Raw genomic sequence first — 16,632 nt, 5'->3', positions numbered from 1 at the left:
TAACCTTTGTCTTCACCTCATTTCTTTCCCTAAAGGTAACCATGTGCAAAAAAGAAAAGCGAAAACCAGGTTGGAAATTTATTGACTATGAAAACTGTATTATTAAGACTTTTTACAGGTGTATTTGGGTTGATGACAATAGAATTAAAAGTAGCAATATCGAACTTTATGAAATTGTTAAAGAGTGCTTAGACATGTATGACAAATTCGGTCTTCATAAGAGTGGCACTAAATTACTTAAATGTTATGAAGTTTAGCTCAAGAAGCTGAAGGAGAGAAGAGAAAATGGGCATCAAACTTAGCTACAGTTGGGACTCAATGGGTTTTGTTTCATCCCGATCTGTGTTGCAAATAATTCTATCAATGGTCTTGTTTAGTTTGGTGCAGTGACTGTTCTATGATTCAAGTCACTGTTTTGTGTCTTTACTCTCGATTAAGTCGTCTGTTTTTCTCAAAAAATAAAAGGTAAGTCTACTTGTTAGTGGTGTTGTGTCGGTTTTTATAGTCGGTGCAGTGTCTATCACTGCCACATTCCAAAATACACACCTGTACACAAAGACCACATGGTGAAATACAATACAATCAGCTATACCAATTCCAAGTAAGCATTCTTCATATTATCCAAGAATAAGCAAAACTATGGTTGGTCTCCACTCCAATTACCAAAAGCAAGCAAATATGGTTGGTCCCCACGGCACACCCCTTCATAATTCTAAATTGCATGATCTATTAACTCAAAATAAAATAGAATGTCATTGCAAATTTAATTATGAGCTTCAACAGGTTCATTGGCTTCATGCTGTACCAATTTCAAGTTTATTGGACATTTTCGATTTTCAAGTTTTCAAGTATATCGATGCATCTTTTTAACAATGACCTTGCCTCCCCATTCTTCTCCACCCCAAGCTGATTAAGAATCTCATTCTTAAACCCTACTTCTATCAAATGCGCTGATGGAAGGTCTCCAAACAGCTTGGTGATTTCCAGAAGGCACTCTGAAGCAGTGATGTGAACCTAAATTTGAGAATTAGATTAGACAGTGTAAAATTTGTAAAAATGGGAATAAGAAAACGCATTAATAAATTTGAAACTGCTAGAAGCAAAGGGGAACAGTCAAACAGACATGAAAGTCAAACAATAAATCTTTTCTGAGAAAGTTAATACCAATTGAAAATAAAAAGGGAGGGGGGTTTATGCCAATTTTAGAAGTTAACATCAATAAAAATTTATTATATGAATGTGTACCATTAATTAAAGAGCTTTGGTAAATCTTTATATTTGAGTATTATGAGATGGTTATATGAATGTGTTTGATGAGCTGATACTTGGCAAAAGGTCTGGAAGAAACTAGAGGAATACAACTAAGCAAGTACAATGAAAAGAAAGTCATGAAACCTCTTTGTGAAAAAGAAACTGCAGTATCACAATGCAACATTTTGATGATTTTAAAAATGCAATTTCAATAATACCTTGGGCCAAAAGATTTATATTATTTTTTAAATGTGAAAATCATGTGTTTGCCCCGCGATTACGGACCCCAAAGATGTATGTAGGCAAGCAACTGACCCATAGAGAGATGCAATATACAATTTATTTGATGTCAAAAATAATGATATGGCCATCTTATCAGTGGATTCTGATTTATTGTATTAACTAACATTTTTTTTTTATAAATTACATAAAGTTGAATTAAACAATAAAAATAATAGATGTTGCCCTATTTGGGTGGGGGAGCAGAATCATTATGACTACATATATAGGATCAGTTTCGATATGTATCAGATGTTTTACTTGAAAGGCATACGAGAGATGAGGTGCCTCCTGATATCCAATAAGTCAGGTGTAAGGGTTTCCTCAAGCTCAATGAACCAATAACTAGAACAAAAGTTGATGTGCATTGACCAACCAAATAAGGAAATGGATAACATACCTGGGCAATCTTTACTGTGCTTATGCATTGGACTACCTCAGGTGACACTGAGTGAAACAACTGAAAAAAAAATATAGAATTTCGTGTTCAGAAAAGCCATAGAAAATATCTGACAAATGAATACAACTCTGATTACCTCCTGAACTAAAGAAGTTATGTTGGCATGAAGGGAAGTTCCGTGAAAGTCAACAGAAGCCTTGTTGAGTCTTGAACAAAGTTCTTTGATTGATGTAAACACTGATGTTTTGACTGCCCATGAAAGTTTAATCAATAAACTATAAAGAAGGGTACTAAACTTTTGAGAAAAAGAAAAAGCTAATCAGGGTACCTGTCCATGGAGATCCAGGCGACAGGGAAGTTATGAAGATGTGCAATATGTTCTTTTTCTGTTCAAGAATATCATTTATATGTGCAACATGGATGCAAGACGTCATGCAGTCCAATATTTTCTCATGTGGAATAGATACATCTTCAGCAGCTTCTGATTCTGCACAACAGAAAGTTTATAATAAGACTACTAGCACTGCTTTACAGCCTTAACACACAAATTTCAAATTGTAAAATAGTTTGATGATGCATGGAAGCAAGTGGGGAAAAGAGAAACAAAGGTAAGGCTATTTTTGCAGTAGATAATAAGCAAAGAGCTGAAGATCTTGCCCCCTTTCTTCAGTTGAGTCAAGGTTTAAAATTTGTAGTTTCATTTAGGGTTTGAAAAGCTTTAGTTCTGGGGGCCTGAAAGAGGCTACGAATTGAGGACTTTGTTTTCCAGAAATTATGGGTAGTGGAAGTGATGGTCATACCCAGTGCACAAATCTACATGAAAATATCACAACAGTAAATGTACAAAGGACAGACAAACCCCTGAGGGTTGCATCTGAAAAAATAGATAGAAATTCTTTTATGCTAACAACAGAAGCCCAAGCTCATGAGAGAAACTATGAAAAATTAGCTTTATTTGGTAGGGAGGATACAAAACTGAGAGGATGGAATGTGAGAATTGGGGGGGGGGGGGGGGGGTGTGTGGGCGGAAAAAGAAGAAGAAGAGATTTCTAGTTTCCATTGTAAGTGTTTGGTAGGAAGGAGAGAAAACAAAACAACTTGTATTTAATTTCTTTTAATGAACTAGAGGGAGAAGATAGTCAGATAACCATGCAAGACATTTTTTTCTCCTATTTTCCTCCCAATTTGGGAGGATTAAGAATGGTGATCCCGGATAAAAAATAACCATCTCTCCCTTTGTTCCTTCATTTTGCTTTTTTAATCTATCGAAATATCAATCCGTCTTCCATTTTCTCTCTACCATTTTATTTTCTCTTACTTATCCTCTCAACCGACTGCATTCTAGTTTACACTTTCCAGCAACCTTTGGATATATGTTGTAAAATGGAAAAATGGATTTCATGATTCTACAAATACATGTCCTAAAACCATCTGCATATCAGAAAAAAGACTGCAGCAATGATCCTCTTTTTTTTTTTATAGGTAATAGAGATTTTATTGATAAAAAAGTTTAATGCATTCACTATGATGAAAACTCTAAACTGGAAATGAATAAATTAAACTCGAGTAAAACTAATAGAATGAAGAAAAGAATGAATGGAAATATATTGCGTATAACCCCAAACTCGAGACCACTGAAACAGAGTACCAAACAGAAGAGATTTTAAGAGTTCTAGAGATTTCTATTTATCTTCAAAGGTACGGGTACGCATTCCTGCCAAACTAACCACATTAGATACCCCGAAACCATATTCTAGATCTTTGACCGGTGCTTTCCCAACAAATTCCTCCATGCAAAAAGGAGAGAAACAACTGTCTTCAGCATCGCCCACTGGATCCCAAACACGAAAAAATATTTCACTCCATAAAGCATAAGCAAACTGATAGTGTAGCAGAAGATGGTCCATAGATTCCCCATAATAATGACACAAACAAAACCTATTAACTATTGAGGTGATGATCCTATTTAAGTCCAATTATCATTTACACTTTAGAAACTAGAGGTCAAGCCTTGGTGTGATGGCAAGTGTCTTTCCACCAAAAGCAAGTCAAGGATTTGAGTCTAGGAATCAGCCTCTCCAAAAAATATTGGAGTAAGGCTGTGTACCAATCATCTCTCCCAGATCTAGCAAAAGTGGGAGTTTTAGGCATTGGTTACACCCTTTATATTGATACTTCAAGAGCTAATGTCACATCCTTCAAACCTCCTAAGGAAAAGATCCCAATCAGACGAACTCAATCCCAATCATGTTCTAGATAGTTATAAGTTAACAATAATATTCTAAATTTGTGAAATGATTAAATATACCTTCGCCATACCTAGCTCAAATAATGTGAACTATAAATTTTTAGATAGGACTGAAAATCTGAATGTAACCTTTTGTAGCAGCATCACTTGCCAAGGGTGCTTGCCCAGACTTATTGAGTGCAGCCATATTACACATATCAAATAACAAAGGAAAGACCAAATTGAAGAACTCTGGAAGACCAAAGGCTTTTATGACCTGTAACAAATAATACAGGAAGGAAAATAAACAAAAGAAGTCGAATCTCAAATTAAAATTATAGGTAACAAAAAGAAGTCATTCTTCATCAATCACCATGAGAGCATACATCAACATTTCATAATACAGTTTAAGCAAAACCTATAATTCAAGCATGTTAAATTGCCGATTATTCCAAAAGCTTAAACTATTAGGAAATGGTGAATTTAATCATAATTCTAACAATCCCCCACATTTGTGGGCCTAAATTCCCCCTTAATAAGTGAGCCCAACACATGGGATTTTTAACATTTTAAATGGGAGGTAGTAAAGCTAGGGATTGAATTCAGGATCTTTTGCTCTGATACTCTATTAAATTACCAATTGCCCCAAAAGCTAAAACTATTAGGAAATGATGAATTTAATCATTTAATCATAATTCTAAGAAAGCATATATTGAAAAAGTGGCCCAAATAAATCAGTTAAAAATACAGCATAGTGACATCTGACTTCTGGTGGTGAGGACACCAAAAGTGCTATATTAATGGTGATTGGTTTCATTGTACCTAATTGATTGTGATTGATCTTGATGGATGCTGAGACTCTTCGGATTTTATTCTCTTTTATTTTACATCTAATGTAATAGATTACAAGTTATTTCCTTTCCTTGTTAGGTTAGAAATTTATTTCCTTCCCTTCCATGATGTTGATCCAAACAACTTAAATTATTATAAATTATTAGGAAGTAGTGAATTAAATCATTTAACCATTATTCCAACACTCTCCCTCATATGTGAGCCCAAACTCCCACATAGTAAGTGGGACCCAACATTTTTACCTTTTTATTGGAGGTAAAATGGAGGCATGGTTCGAACTCAGTGCCACATGCTTTGATACCATGATAAACTACTGATTATCCTAAAAGCTTATTGTTAGGATAATATAACTATTTTTCTACCATAGGTAATTTTAGAGTCTATTTAAAAGCCCCAAAATGCAGTTAAAGGTAATTTTAGAGTCTATTTAACAAAAGCCTCGAAATACCATAGCACTATCACAACTTGATAATATAACTGTTAAAGGTATAACGGCCCAAGAATCCCAGGCTTATTATAGGACCATCTACTGATAGAGCAAGCAAAGTAATCTTAGACCTAGTTGTAGTGAAAGTACTGCAATTTGAGGGTTAGCTTAGGGTTAACTACTATATACCCTACATTAGGTTCATTGTAAAACACAGTTCAATATGGTAAAGGTGTAGCCACTGAGCGCTCTACACTGGGGATGTAAGCCTCTAAGGTCAAACTGTATTAATTCTCTTGCTTCCACCTTCAGACTTATTTCATCTTTCTATTTTAACATATATCAAAGCCTGGGTTCTAACACCTTTAAAAATTAAGGAAAAAAATTGTTCCTCTAAGAGGAGACACATTTTTTAGGTATCAACTGAACTAAGTGTTAATGCCAACTAATTAGGGTTCACTAGATAAATCCTTTTCCACCAATCAGTAGATGACTTCATAGAATGCTAACCAAAGGGGGCCCGCACATTGTTTCAATATTTTAGTGATCATTACATAAAGAGATGGAGTGTTATGTTAAAAAAAAGATTGGAACTTCCATTTGACGTACATATATTTCAATAAAAAAATGTAATTCATCATAAAACATGTTTTCAGGATTGCAATAATTGGACTAAGGTGCAACTGTCTAGAAAGGACCACTGGAACTTAAACTGTAAGTCAGGAACCATAATTCCATACGACCTGCTTTAGTATGAAATAGTGAAATTTAAGAATCCTTGTACAAAAGTTTTGTGAAGACATAGGTTCTACTGTCCAATGTTTCCAGAAAATATATGAAAGATTTCATGAATATTACAGCAACATTATACAATTCTAACCTGTTCAAGACAGGAGAAAGCTGCTTCACGGTATTTCTTCACTTTTTTTGTGCACGCAGAAGATACCAAACTCAAAATGGCATTGGGACTGGCAGGATCTCCAGTGGAGATTGCTGCATGGCATGATGCAGAGAGGGCACCTAAAGCATTCAATAGAGCATCCTTCCCCTGTCCACCCAAAAAATTGGTTCTCAATACTAGCAAAATAGGTTAAAATATGAAGGAAAAAAAAAAAAAAAAGAGGAAAAATCTTACACTATGACATAATTAAGAACCCATGAGGCATATATTTATACTGGATTGACTACCATTAAATAGTAACTCAATCAGGTTTTTATTTTACAATGATATTGCTTCATATGTAGGAATGGAAGGGGGGAAAAACTGACTGCATATTCTAGCAGAAAACACAGTAAAACATATTGCTTATGATAACTTTGACTTTGTGCATTCTCTTTATCAAAGCTCATGAAAAGATCAACCTACCTCCCATAAGCGGCCAGGAACTTCCTTCATAAGAGATTGGAGCAAAACTTGATAATAAGATGACATGGATTCACCCAAAACTTCACTAAGCTTGCAAATTGCTAGGGCTGACTGCAAGACACAAGCAGAGATCTTACAAATATAGGAAACAATTTTTATTTTATTTTTCTTTTTAGGTTCTTATGTGATTGAACCTGAGTGAACCCCTTACCACTTACAGGGAACGGGGAATGGGAACTCCATTTGGTTAAAAACCATAGGCAACCAATTTCCATTTCATAGGAACATAAAATTAAAAGGCAAGGAAAAGAGGGAAAAAAAAAGAAAAAAGAAAGAAGAAGAAGAAGATAACACTGACCTTTCTTTTACTTGCCCATGATGACAATGTAATGCTCTCGCATATGAGAGAAACAATTTCCCCCAAGTACAACTGAAGGGTGATGCGTTCACCACTTGTATTTTCTTCCCACAACTCCTCAAATAAACCAGAAATATACTTGTCATCCTCAAACCTGCATCATAATTGACTGGTTTCTTTAAAGGAAAATAAAATTTCACTTGCACAATCAATTTTGCTTGTTAATTATTATAAAGATCTTTTTGGATACATTGAAAGGGGGTTGGGAGGTGGAATTGAGGGGGAAGGAATTTCAAACCCTAGACATCTCTGTTAGAAACATCAACACCATTTGACCTAAACGTCATTGGCAATTATTATAAAGATCTTTAAAAAGTGTCAACATTTTTTGTACAGATTTTTTTATTAATATATGTAAATAAGTTTCATTGAAGAAGCAAAAATGTTGGTTTATATTTCAAAATTTCCAACAATTTAAGTGCATGAGTCCAAAAGAATACAGTCATCAAAGACTCGGGTAATTCTCTACCAGAATGGGTAATATTCTGTAAACCTTGATAGTACTTTAATCCAAAATGCAGTTTAACTTCTAAGTCTGTAAACAACTAAGCATTGTATGATTTTTACTGGCCGGAATGGTTCTCTAAAACTATTTACCATATTCATCTACATTCCCTGCCAACATGATAAATAGTAATCAGAGAATAACATGGTGACAACAATTTATTGTGATATATTTTTCCTTTCTGGTGAGAGCATTAATAATATCTCAAAGTAAAAAAAAAAAAAAAAAAAAATTCCAATCATCTGATTCGGACCTTGAAAGAAAGATAACTGGAACAATTGCTGCATGATATCCACTCACGACATCTGAGGCCATGGATGAATAGCTTTTTAATAAAATTGCACACGAAATTTGAGCATTCCTGTCACCAGTATGTAAAGCTGCAGTTTCTTCAATTAACTTTTGAGCCTGAAGGGGTGTTGCATGCTTAAGAACAATAGCACAAGCATTGGCAAAGGCACGCTTTGCTGCAACACTTTTCTCCTCTGTAACAACTGGAAACAACAGCCTCAATAGCATGCTTATATGCGGTCTGATATCAGCTCCAACATTTTGAACTAGTAAGGTAATAAAGCTGGCAACACCAACCCTGCAGAAGAATATGTATAGGTTACAGAAAGCATCATTGCTGTTAACAATTGTGTACATTACAGACAGGACTAATTTTTTAGAAAGTTACAATGCCCGTTCCCTTGGAGACACTATGTTCAGGAACTTCCATCACTTTTTGAACAATAAAGATGTATCCGTCATTGTTAAACTCTCTTCAGTTAAACAGCAGTCCATAGCATTACCAACTAAGATTGCTAAATGCCTTGTATGAAGTAAACAGAAAAAATGGGGAGATAACTGGGAGCACAGTACAATTAAAGATATGAATTTTGCTTTGGTCTGAAAGTTTCAAAATATAACATTGATGGTGGCCAAACAAGAAAAATGTTCCCAATATAACTTAGGTCGACCAAGAAGTTTCAACAAGAGTAAAAGCCTGTTTGGTGTAGCTTATAAGCCTACTTATGTTTAACTTTTTAAAACCTCACTTTTTCTAAGTACAGTTGTACGCTCACCCAACTTATTTTTAAAGCAAAATAAGCCAATTAAAAAAAGCTATCCCAATAACACACACTAAGCTGAAGAACAAATATGCTTGAAAAGGATCCAAACAAACAATGATCTTAAAGATTCAATGCTTCAGGATCTTTGTAATTTTCCACATGTACTGGGACTGAAAACTTCTCTTATTTAACTAAATTTTATTACTTATCAGAATAGAAATTCAATACTTATGGGTACAAGACTTTACTGTTGGCCTTTTAATTCAAGTTTCACATAATAAAAAGTTGTTTTCTAAAACGCCTTTTTAATTTCTACACTAATAATTGCAAGTTGTAGGAAATTTTAAGGGTTAATTTAATTACCAAACCATCATTCTAACACTGCCCTCAGTATGGGCCCAAACTCTCCCTTGATAAGTGGGACCCAACACATTAAACTTTTAATATAAACTACCACTTGTCCTAAATGTTTAAACTAATATGAAATGGTCAATTTAATCACTTAACCACAATATATTCCACTGCGCCTTACATGGATAACTTGAAGAGAAAGGTGGACTTTTGGAGAAATGGAATTAATCTTGATTTTGTTTAAATCTCAGTTCTTGAGAATTTTATTATACAATTGAAAATCTGTCTTAGGCATTGTTCATTCCTCTTCTTAGAATTTGTTGATCTTTTAAATTTCTGATTGTAATTTCATTAGGACTTGCTCTAGTATACAGCCTGTGTTCAGAAGCATTCTCCTCTTCTTTATAAGATGATTATTTACTCATCAAAAGATAATACGAGGATTTGGGATCAAAACATAATTCGTTAGAGTTAGTTCTAGTTGTCGTTTATTTTAGCATATTAATTGTATTTCCAGTTGGAAACCAAATAGAAATAAGGGGTTCATAGTTAATGATTATTATAATCTTCTAGTGGGCTCTAATGATTTTTGTTTCCCCTAGAAAAGCATTTGTAAGTAGAAGATCCCTGCTCGAGTGGCTTTCTTTGTCTGGACGGCTGTTTTAGGGAAATTCTTGACGATTGACAATTTACGAAAAAGGAAGATTTATATTTTGGATTGGTGTTATCTGTGCAAGTATAATGGTGAATCGGTTGACCATCTCTTCCTTCATTGTCCAGTTGCTATGGATTTGTGGTCTATGGTTTTGGGTTTATTTGGAGTTGATTGTGGGGCTCCTAGCTTGCTGGTAAGGCAAACTTCGACATCAAAATGGCCATATATGGTTACTTGTTCCCCATTGTTTAATGTGGTGTCTTTGGAGGGAAAGATAGTGGGTGTTTTAAAGATAATGAGAGATCCATAACAGGCCCCAAGTTATTTTTATTTAGAACATTATTGGATTGGTTGTCTGCTTTGCGAAACCAATCATTCTCTTCTTGACTTGATTTTCTTGATTCTTGAAATTTTTGTACTTGATTTGTTGGCCTAGGGGGTCCCTTTTTTGATATCAATAAAACTTATTACTTATCAAAAAAAGAATTGATTGTACTTCTCTTTTAGTACACCGTCGTGTGCTAAGTTTGCTTTTTTGTTTTTTCTAATAAAAGATTTCATTACTTATCAAAATAAATAATGTATTAGATGAAATGAGGAGACACTAAGGAATATAGTAAAACTTGGATCCAAAATTGAATCATTGCTACTACCCAAAATTTTGTGCAATATTGTAAATGCAAAAGGATTTAACATTCCTTTCAAATGTGCCACATTAAGACATTACCCAAACATTTCACACCAAGTTCACCCAATAAAATAAATGAAACAAATTGAACCTTTGAAATTTGTTGTGTGTATTATGTAGTGTAACTGGAAGGGACATAATAGGGCAACTAAAGGATATATATATATATATATATATGTATTTTGGGTAAGTTACAAACACATCTGATGGGTCTTGAAACCATGATCTCACCCTCTGCCTAGCACTTAAAAGGGGAGAAGGTACCAATTGAGCTAGAGCTCGTTCACAACAGGGCAAGTCAAGGATCTTGAACTTGAATCAATTGAATTGAATAAACACCTATGGACATTATCTTTAGAAGTTTGAAGAAATCAAAGTTTCTTGTATTTTGGTGACCATCTGTTTCTTACTTGATTATGTCGCCTAGGGTTTTGTATGTGAAATTACACACAAGTTAAGGGGTTTGCCCCAAACTTCCGTACCCTATCAATTCTTCAATTTTTTACAATTTACAACTTTTTTCTGTTTAAGTCATGTCCTTTATTGATCTGCTTAGTACTTACCATAAAACTAAAATTTGTAACCATTGTTATGTTACTAATAATTTGCACATAAAGATTTTGCCACAAATCTTATAACACTGAGCAGTATTTTATCATTATGTTTGTCATGTATAAATTACACATGCACCCAGTGTGTCCTACACCCACCCAAAACTTCCCCCTCCATCCCATTTTATAGGAAAAGGAAGAGCCAGTTGAGCTATAACTCACTGTAGAAAGAGGTTTTTTTTTTTTTTTTTTTTGATAGGTAAGAAAGAGTAGTTTATATATATAAATTGAGAAAGAAAACAGGCAACACAAACTGCTATTAAATACAAAACAAATCCTTTTTCATCTTGAATAGATGCTAAAATACAGCACATGAATTAGTATGACTATATACCTGGTATTGAGGCCTACTCCAGAGCGTACCAATTGAGCAAGACGAGGAACCAATGGATCTAATGATTCAGTATCTACAACATTTATGCATATGTCAAGAGTTTCCCACATGGGAGAGCCTTTTGCAATCGAAATTCTCAAATGTTCGAGCTTCTCTGTTTGTATTCCAACATTTGCTGCATGCAACTGGAACAGAAAAGTAAATAAATATATGAATAAACTAAACAGCATGAGCTGATATAAATGCAATAATGGCACAAAGATTATGTTATACCTCAACATAATTGAGCCCTTGGTCTTCAAGGCTTGATAAACTTTCCAGCATGCAGCAAACTAAATCAGATAAATGTGGACGAACTGCAATTCCTGCACCCTGTAAATAAGGCACAAAATCCAAGAGTAATTTTTAATAAAAGGGGATATGTAGTTTTTGACAGAACCAATGAATGAAAGAAATTAATGACTTACACCTTGGCTATTGATTAACAAGTATGCTAATTAAACATGTGACAGCTTGAAAGTTGTACTACCAGAATCAGTCACTTAGGAACAAACAAAAAATAAAAAATAAAGCACAAAACCTTATCAAGTTCAAACTGCATATGCAGAAAATGAGCTGTTAAACCAATCCACAAAAATCATATAAAATATCGAGATCTTATATCCTTCTACAAGTCTCCTTTATGGCCACTATAGTAAACAGAACAATTGACCATATCCCACTGGGCATTTGTGTTGCCAAAGCTTAGCATCTGACAACTTATATCATTATAACGGGAGAGAATAGAGTGAACATGCTTGTCATGTCCTTCCCACTAATCATTTATGCGCTTTAATATAGAAACACCTTGATGCCTGCTAGATCTTATGTGACGCTTAATGATAGAAAAGTTGATCCTAGCAAGGTCTTGAGCAAATCAATGGTAAGTGCAGCCTCCACCCCACTTCAACATTTCTAACATCATCAAAGTGAAGCAGTTATTGCTTTACTACGCAACTGAAGAAGATGTTTCTGCTAGTATTCCAACTTGAGGACAAGTTTTTTTTTTTTTAAGAGGAGAAGTCTCTGATGCAGGGCATTCTCTGAACTGTTTTGAGTGGTTGTTACTTGTTTGTTATTTTGGGCTGTCATTTTGCTTAAGTAACCAGGCTGTAAGGGGAGTATAGCCTATTATTTGTTCTTAGAGTATACATAATAGAATTCCAACCCTTGTAATAAATTTTTCACTTGTAAAGAATTTCTTTTCCAATAACAAAGCCTGGCCTTATTTTCGCTCTTAAGTTCTCGACAAGCTAATCCTTCTCTAAACCCAAAATCTCTTCTCTCACTTCTTGAATCTGAAAGTTGGAAGCATTAGAGGGGCTATTGGAGCTAGAGCTCATTAGCTAACATCACAAATATATTGACTTTACAATGAAACCCATGATTATAGAACAAAGAATTAGAGAGTGAATAAAGTCAACAACCTAATACCTTTTTTTCTGATAAGTCAACAAACCAAAACTAAAAATAAAAAAATAAAAAAAGAAAGAAGAAGAAGAAGAAGAAGAAGAAGAGAGATCATTTGATATTATATTAATGAATGAATAGAGTAAGGAAAAAGGTTCCTTGAGATCCTTGAAGGGAATATGAAAAAGCAATGGCAACATGTGGGTGTTGTGGAGCTTTTAGCTAGCTGAAAAGGCAAGTTCAGTTAGTGTCGTAATGATTACCCCTTGCCTCATGTGGGGTCTTTGGTGGCAAAGGAATGGTCAGACTTTTGAGGGTTATTAAAAATCTGCTCATGACCTGAAGCTGTTATTCCTCAAGACCCTGTTTGAGTGGATTAACGGTTTTGGGATGTTTTCTATTACTTTGCATGATTTGATTGATCAATGTACTTTAGCATTTTATTTTGGTACTGTTGTACAGTTCCTATGTACATGGGTGGCGCCCTTCTATCTTTATTTTTTAATGAAATTTTACTTATCAAAAAAAAAAAAAGGAATAAAAGAAAAGGCAATGACAACATAGTGAAATAATAAGGTTCGCATTGCAATTAATACAGCAAGTCAAACTAGCAATCTTCCATTTTGTCCTGTCTCCAGGCGCCAAGCCATCTGTCCAATTTCAATCTTGACTAGTTTACAAGATTGAATAGCCAAAACTTGTCTAGAACCTCGATTCAGTTGTTTTGCAAAAATAATTAGGAGTTTATGTAACCCATGTATCTATAGGAACTTAAGAGAAGGATTTTCAGTTTTTTGCACCCTGTTTTAGTCTTCAAGCTACTAATCTTGTTAAAGATATGGGAGTGAAAAAAGTAATTTCAAAAAGAGAAGACAAGGAAACATGCAGAGATCCACCAGGGCACATCAGAGATTTTTGGATAAGTGTTGAGATGGTCAAAGGCATACCTTATAATAAATTGTTGAACAGTGAAGAAACATGCCCATGAAACTGAGTACAACAGGAATGAGGATGCCAAAAGAAAGGAAATATGAAAAAATAGAAGACAAAATCAAAGGAGCTTGTTGTCAAGCTATAGGAGGCAACATGATGGTACAACAGTAGGAAATTCAATTAATGTGGACCAGCCCAGGTCAGTAATGCTTATCCAAATACAGTTAAGGAGAGATTTGATCCATGTTGAAGGTGCAGAGAGGAAAGGAGGGAAAAGAGTGGTTAAAAATGACATAATGGCTAACAATTCAAACAAGCATGAGGGTACAAATAAATTAATATGGAGAAAATCTTCAATGTAATTGACCCTAGTTGTGGGGATCAAATTAATCACAGAATGACAGAACCTATCTCATAGACCAAGGCTACTTTGCAAATTAGATGTTGAGAAGGCTCTTGATCATGTAAACTGGAGATTTCTTATGCAGTTACTAGAATGGGGTGGGTTCTCTGCTAAATGGAGGCGGTGGATTTTCTTTTGTATATCTATAGTTCGCTTCTCTATTCTGATAAATGGCTCTCCTTGTGGGCTTTTTGAGAGTTCTAGGGGGTTGAGACAAAGCCATTGTCCCCTTTGCTATTTGTCTTGGTTATGGAAGCCCTTGGGAGAATGTTGGATAAAGCTGTTCATGATGGTCACATGTCAAGCTTTGGTGTGGGTCATTTAAAGAGAAGATCTTTGGCGGTGTCTCATCTTCTCTTTGTGGACGATACTTTAATTTTTTGTGATGCTGATCTGGATTAGGTTTTGTTTCTCCGTATAATCCTCATTTGGTTTGAGGTGGTTTCTAGTCTAGAGGTGGTTTCTAGTCTAAAGATAAATTTGGGCAAGTCAGAGTTGGTTCCTATTGGTATGGTGCAAAATTTTGACTTATTGTTGAATGTCCTTGGCTGTAAACAATATAATCTTCCAATGAAATATTTGGGTCTTCCTTTGGGAACTAAATTCAAGGATAAGAAAATATGGAATCCAATTCTGGAGAAGATAGAATGAAGATTAGCAGGATGGAAACGTTTGTACTTATCCAAGGGAGGTAGAGTCACTTTAATTTAAAGCACTCTATCTAATTTACCCACTTATTTTCTATCTTTATTTCCTATTCCTATTGCTGTGGCTAACCGAATTGAGAAACTTCAGAGGAATTTCTTATGGGGTGGCATCGTTGATGAACCAAAATTCCATTTGGTTAAATGGGCTACCGGCTGCACTCCCATTGCTTCGGGTGGTTTGGGGATAAGGAAGGTAAGACTTTTTAATGAAGCTTTACTTAGAAAATGGCTATGGAGATTTGAAATGGAGAGGGCTGCCCTTTGGAGGCAAGTGATAGCGGTAAAATATGGTTGTGGATGGGGTGACTGGTGTACTAGGCCTATTAATGGCCTATATGGTGTTGGCTTGCGGAAAACTATTAGTGGAGGATGGCCTTCTTTTTCTCGCCACATTCTATATGATATTGGGGATGGGTCTAGGGTGAAATTTTGGCAATACCGTTGGTGTGGTGAAACATCTCTTGCAATCAACTATCCTGAATTGTTTAGATTTTGCCGATATCAGGAGGTTAGTGTGGCTGAGATTATGAAGTTTGATAATGGTATCCTGTTTTGGGATGTAAGTTTCTTTAGGGGTGTGCATGCTCGGGAATTAGAGGCACTGGCCGGTTTCATGTATACCATATATGGTGCTTCAGTGAGAGGGTTTGGTGAGGATAAAATGTGTTGGAAATCTGATAGAGGAAAGGGCTTCATGGTTAAGGATTATTATAGTCTCTTAGTGGGCTCTAATGACTACTGCATTCCTTGGAAGAGCATTTGGAAACAGAAGATTCCTTCTTGAGTAGCTTTCTTTGTTTGGACTGCTGCTTTAGAGAAATGCTTAACGATTGACAATTTACGAAAAAGGTAGGTTTGGATATTGGATTGGTGCTACATGTGCAAGTGTAATGGTGAATCGGTTGATCATCTTTTTCTTCATTGTCCGGTTGCAATGGATCTGTGGGCTCTGGTGTTCAGTTTGTTTGGAGTGAGCTGGGTTATGCGACAATCTGTAGTAGGGCTTCTAGCATGTTGGCAAGGCAGATTTGGCCGTCATCGAAATGGGTATTTATGGCTAACGGTTCCCCATTGCTTATTGTGGTGCCTTTGAAGGGAGAGAAATAGTTGGTGCTTTGAAAATAAGGAGAGATCCATATCAAACTTGAAGCTATTTTTCTTTAGAACTTTAATGGATTGGTTTGCTGCTTTGCGGAACCAATCATTTTTATCTTTTCTTGATTTCTTAGATTCTTGTAATTTTTGTTCTTGAGTGTTTGACCCCTTGTACACTCCTTGTGTACTAGGGTGTTCCCCTTTTTTGACATCAATAAACTTATTACTTATTAAAAAAAATAACTTAGTCTATACCAACTCATAACTCCATAAGTTAGTTGTTGCATTTTTCTTAAAAGTGTAAAGTCATTAGTGCATTTATGGATTTATTTAAAAGTATTTCTTAATATCATTGGCACCTTTATTTGCTGTTGCTATTGCCTAAAGAATAGTTGATGTTGGGTACAACATGTCTTTTTCATTATATCAACAACATATATTTGATTTAATTAGAAATAAAGTCTTGTTCATAATATCATTTATTTGCATATCTTTTTTTTAATAAATATTTATTTGCATATCTTTAGATACAGCTCTTCAATAAAGAATCCTGCTCCAAAGCCAAGCAAAAGGCTTCTACAATTTGACAGTTCAGTGAGATTTAGTAATAATGGGATGGCATTTTT

The 16,632-nt window shown here is 35.0% G+C and overlaps 1 protein-coding gene across 1 annotated transcript in view; it reads right to left on the bottom strand.

Moving 5' to 3' along the window:
* Nucleotides 1-707: 707 nt before the first annotated feature.
* The window catches only part of LOC115981160 (proteasome adapter and scaffold protein ECM29), a 40,011-nt gene continuing 24,086 nt past the window's right edge, over nt 708-16,632 (bottom strand). The window contains exons 25-35 of the mRNA XM_031103337.1: nt 11,693-11,791; nt 11,420-11,604; nt 7,979-8,314; nt 7,161-7,314; nt 6,803-6,913; nt 6,317-6,484; nt 4,308-4,434; nt 2,259-2,417; nt 2,067-2,179; nt 1,931-1,990; nt 708-1,014 (exon numbers count right to left, since the gene is read on the bottom strand). Coding sequence (XP_030959197.1) covers nt 817-1,014; nt 1,931-1,990; nt 2,067-2,179; nt 2,259-2,417; nt 4,308-4,434; nt 6,317-6,484; nt 6,803-6,913; nt 7,161-7,314; nt 7,979-8,314; nt 11,420-11,604; nt 11,693-11,791 — 1,710 coding nt within the window. The 3' untranslated portion in view covers nt 708-816. The remainder of the gene's footprint in view (nt 1,015-1,930; nt 1,991-2,066; nt 2,180-2,258; nt 2,418-4,307; nt 4,435-6,316; nt 6,485-6,802; nt 6,914-7,160; nt 7,315-7,978; nt 8,315-11,419; nt 11,605-11,692; nt 11,792-16,632) is intronic.

Source organism: Quercus lobata, chromosome 1 (assembly GCF_001633185.2).
Source record: "Quercus lobata isolate SW786 chromosome 1, ValleyOak3.0 Primary Assembly, whole genome shotgun sequence".
NCBI classification, from domain to species: Eukaryota; Viridiplantae; Streptophyta; class Magnoliopsida; order Fagales; family Fagaceae; genus Quercus; species Quercus lobata.
This window is presented reverse-complemented; position numbering and strand designations above follow the sequence as displayed.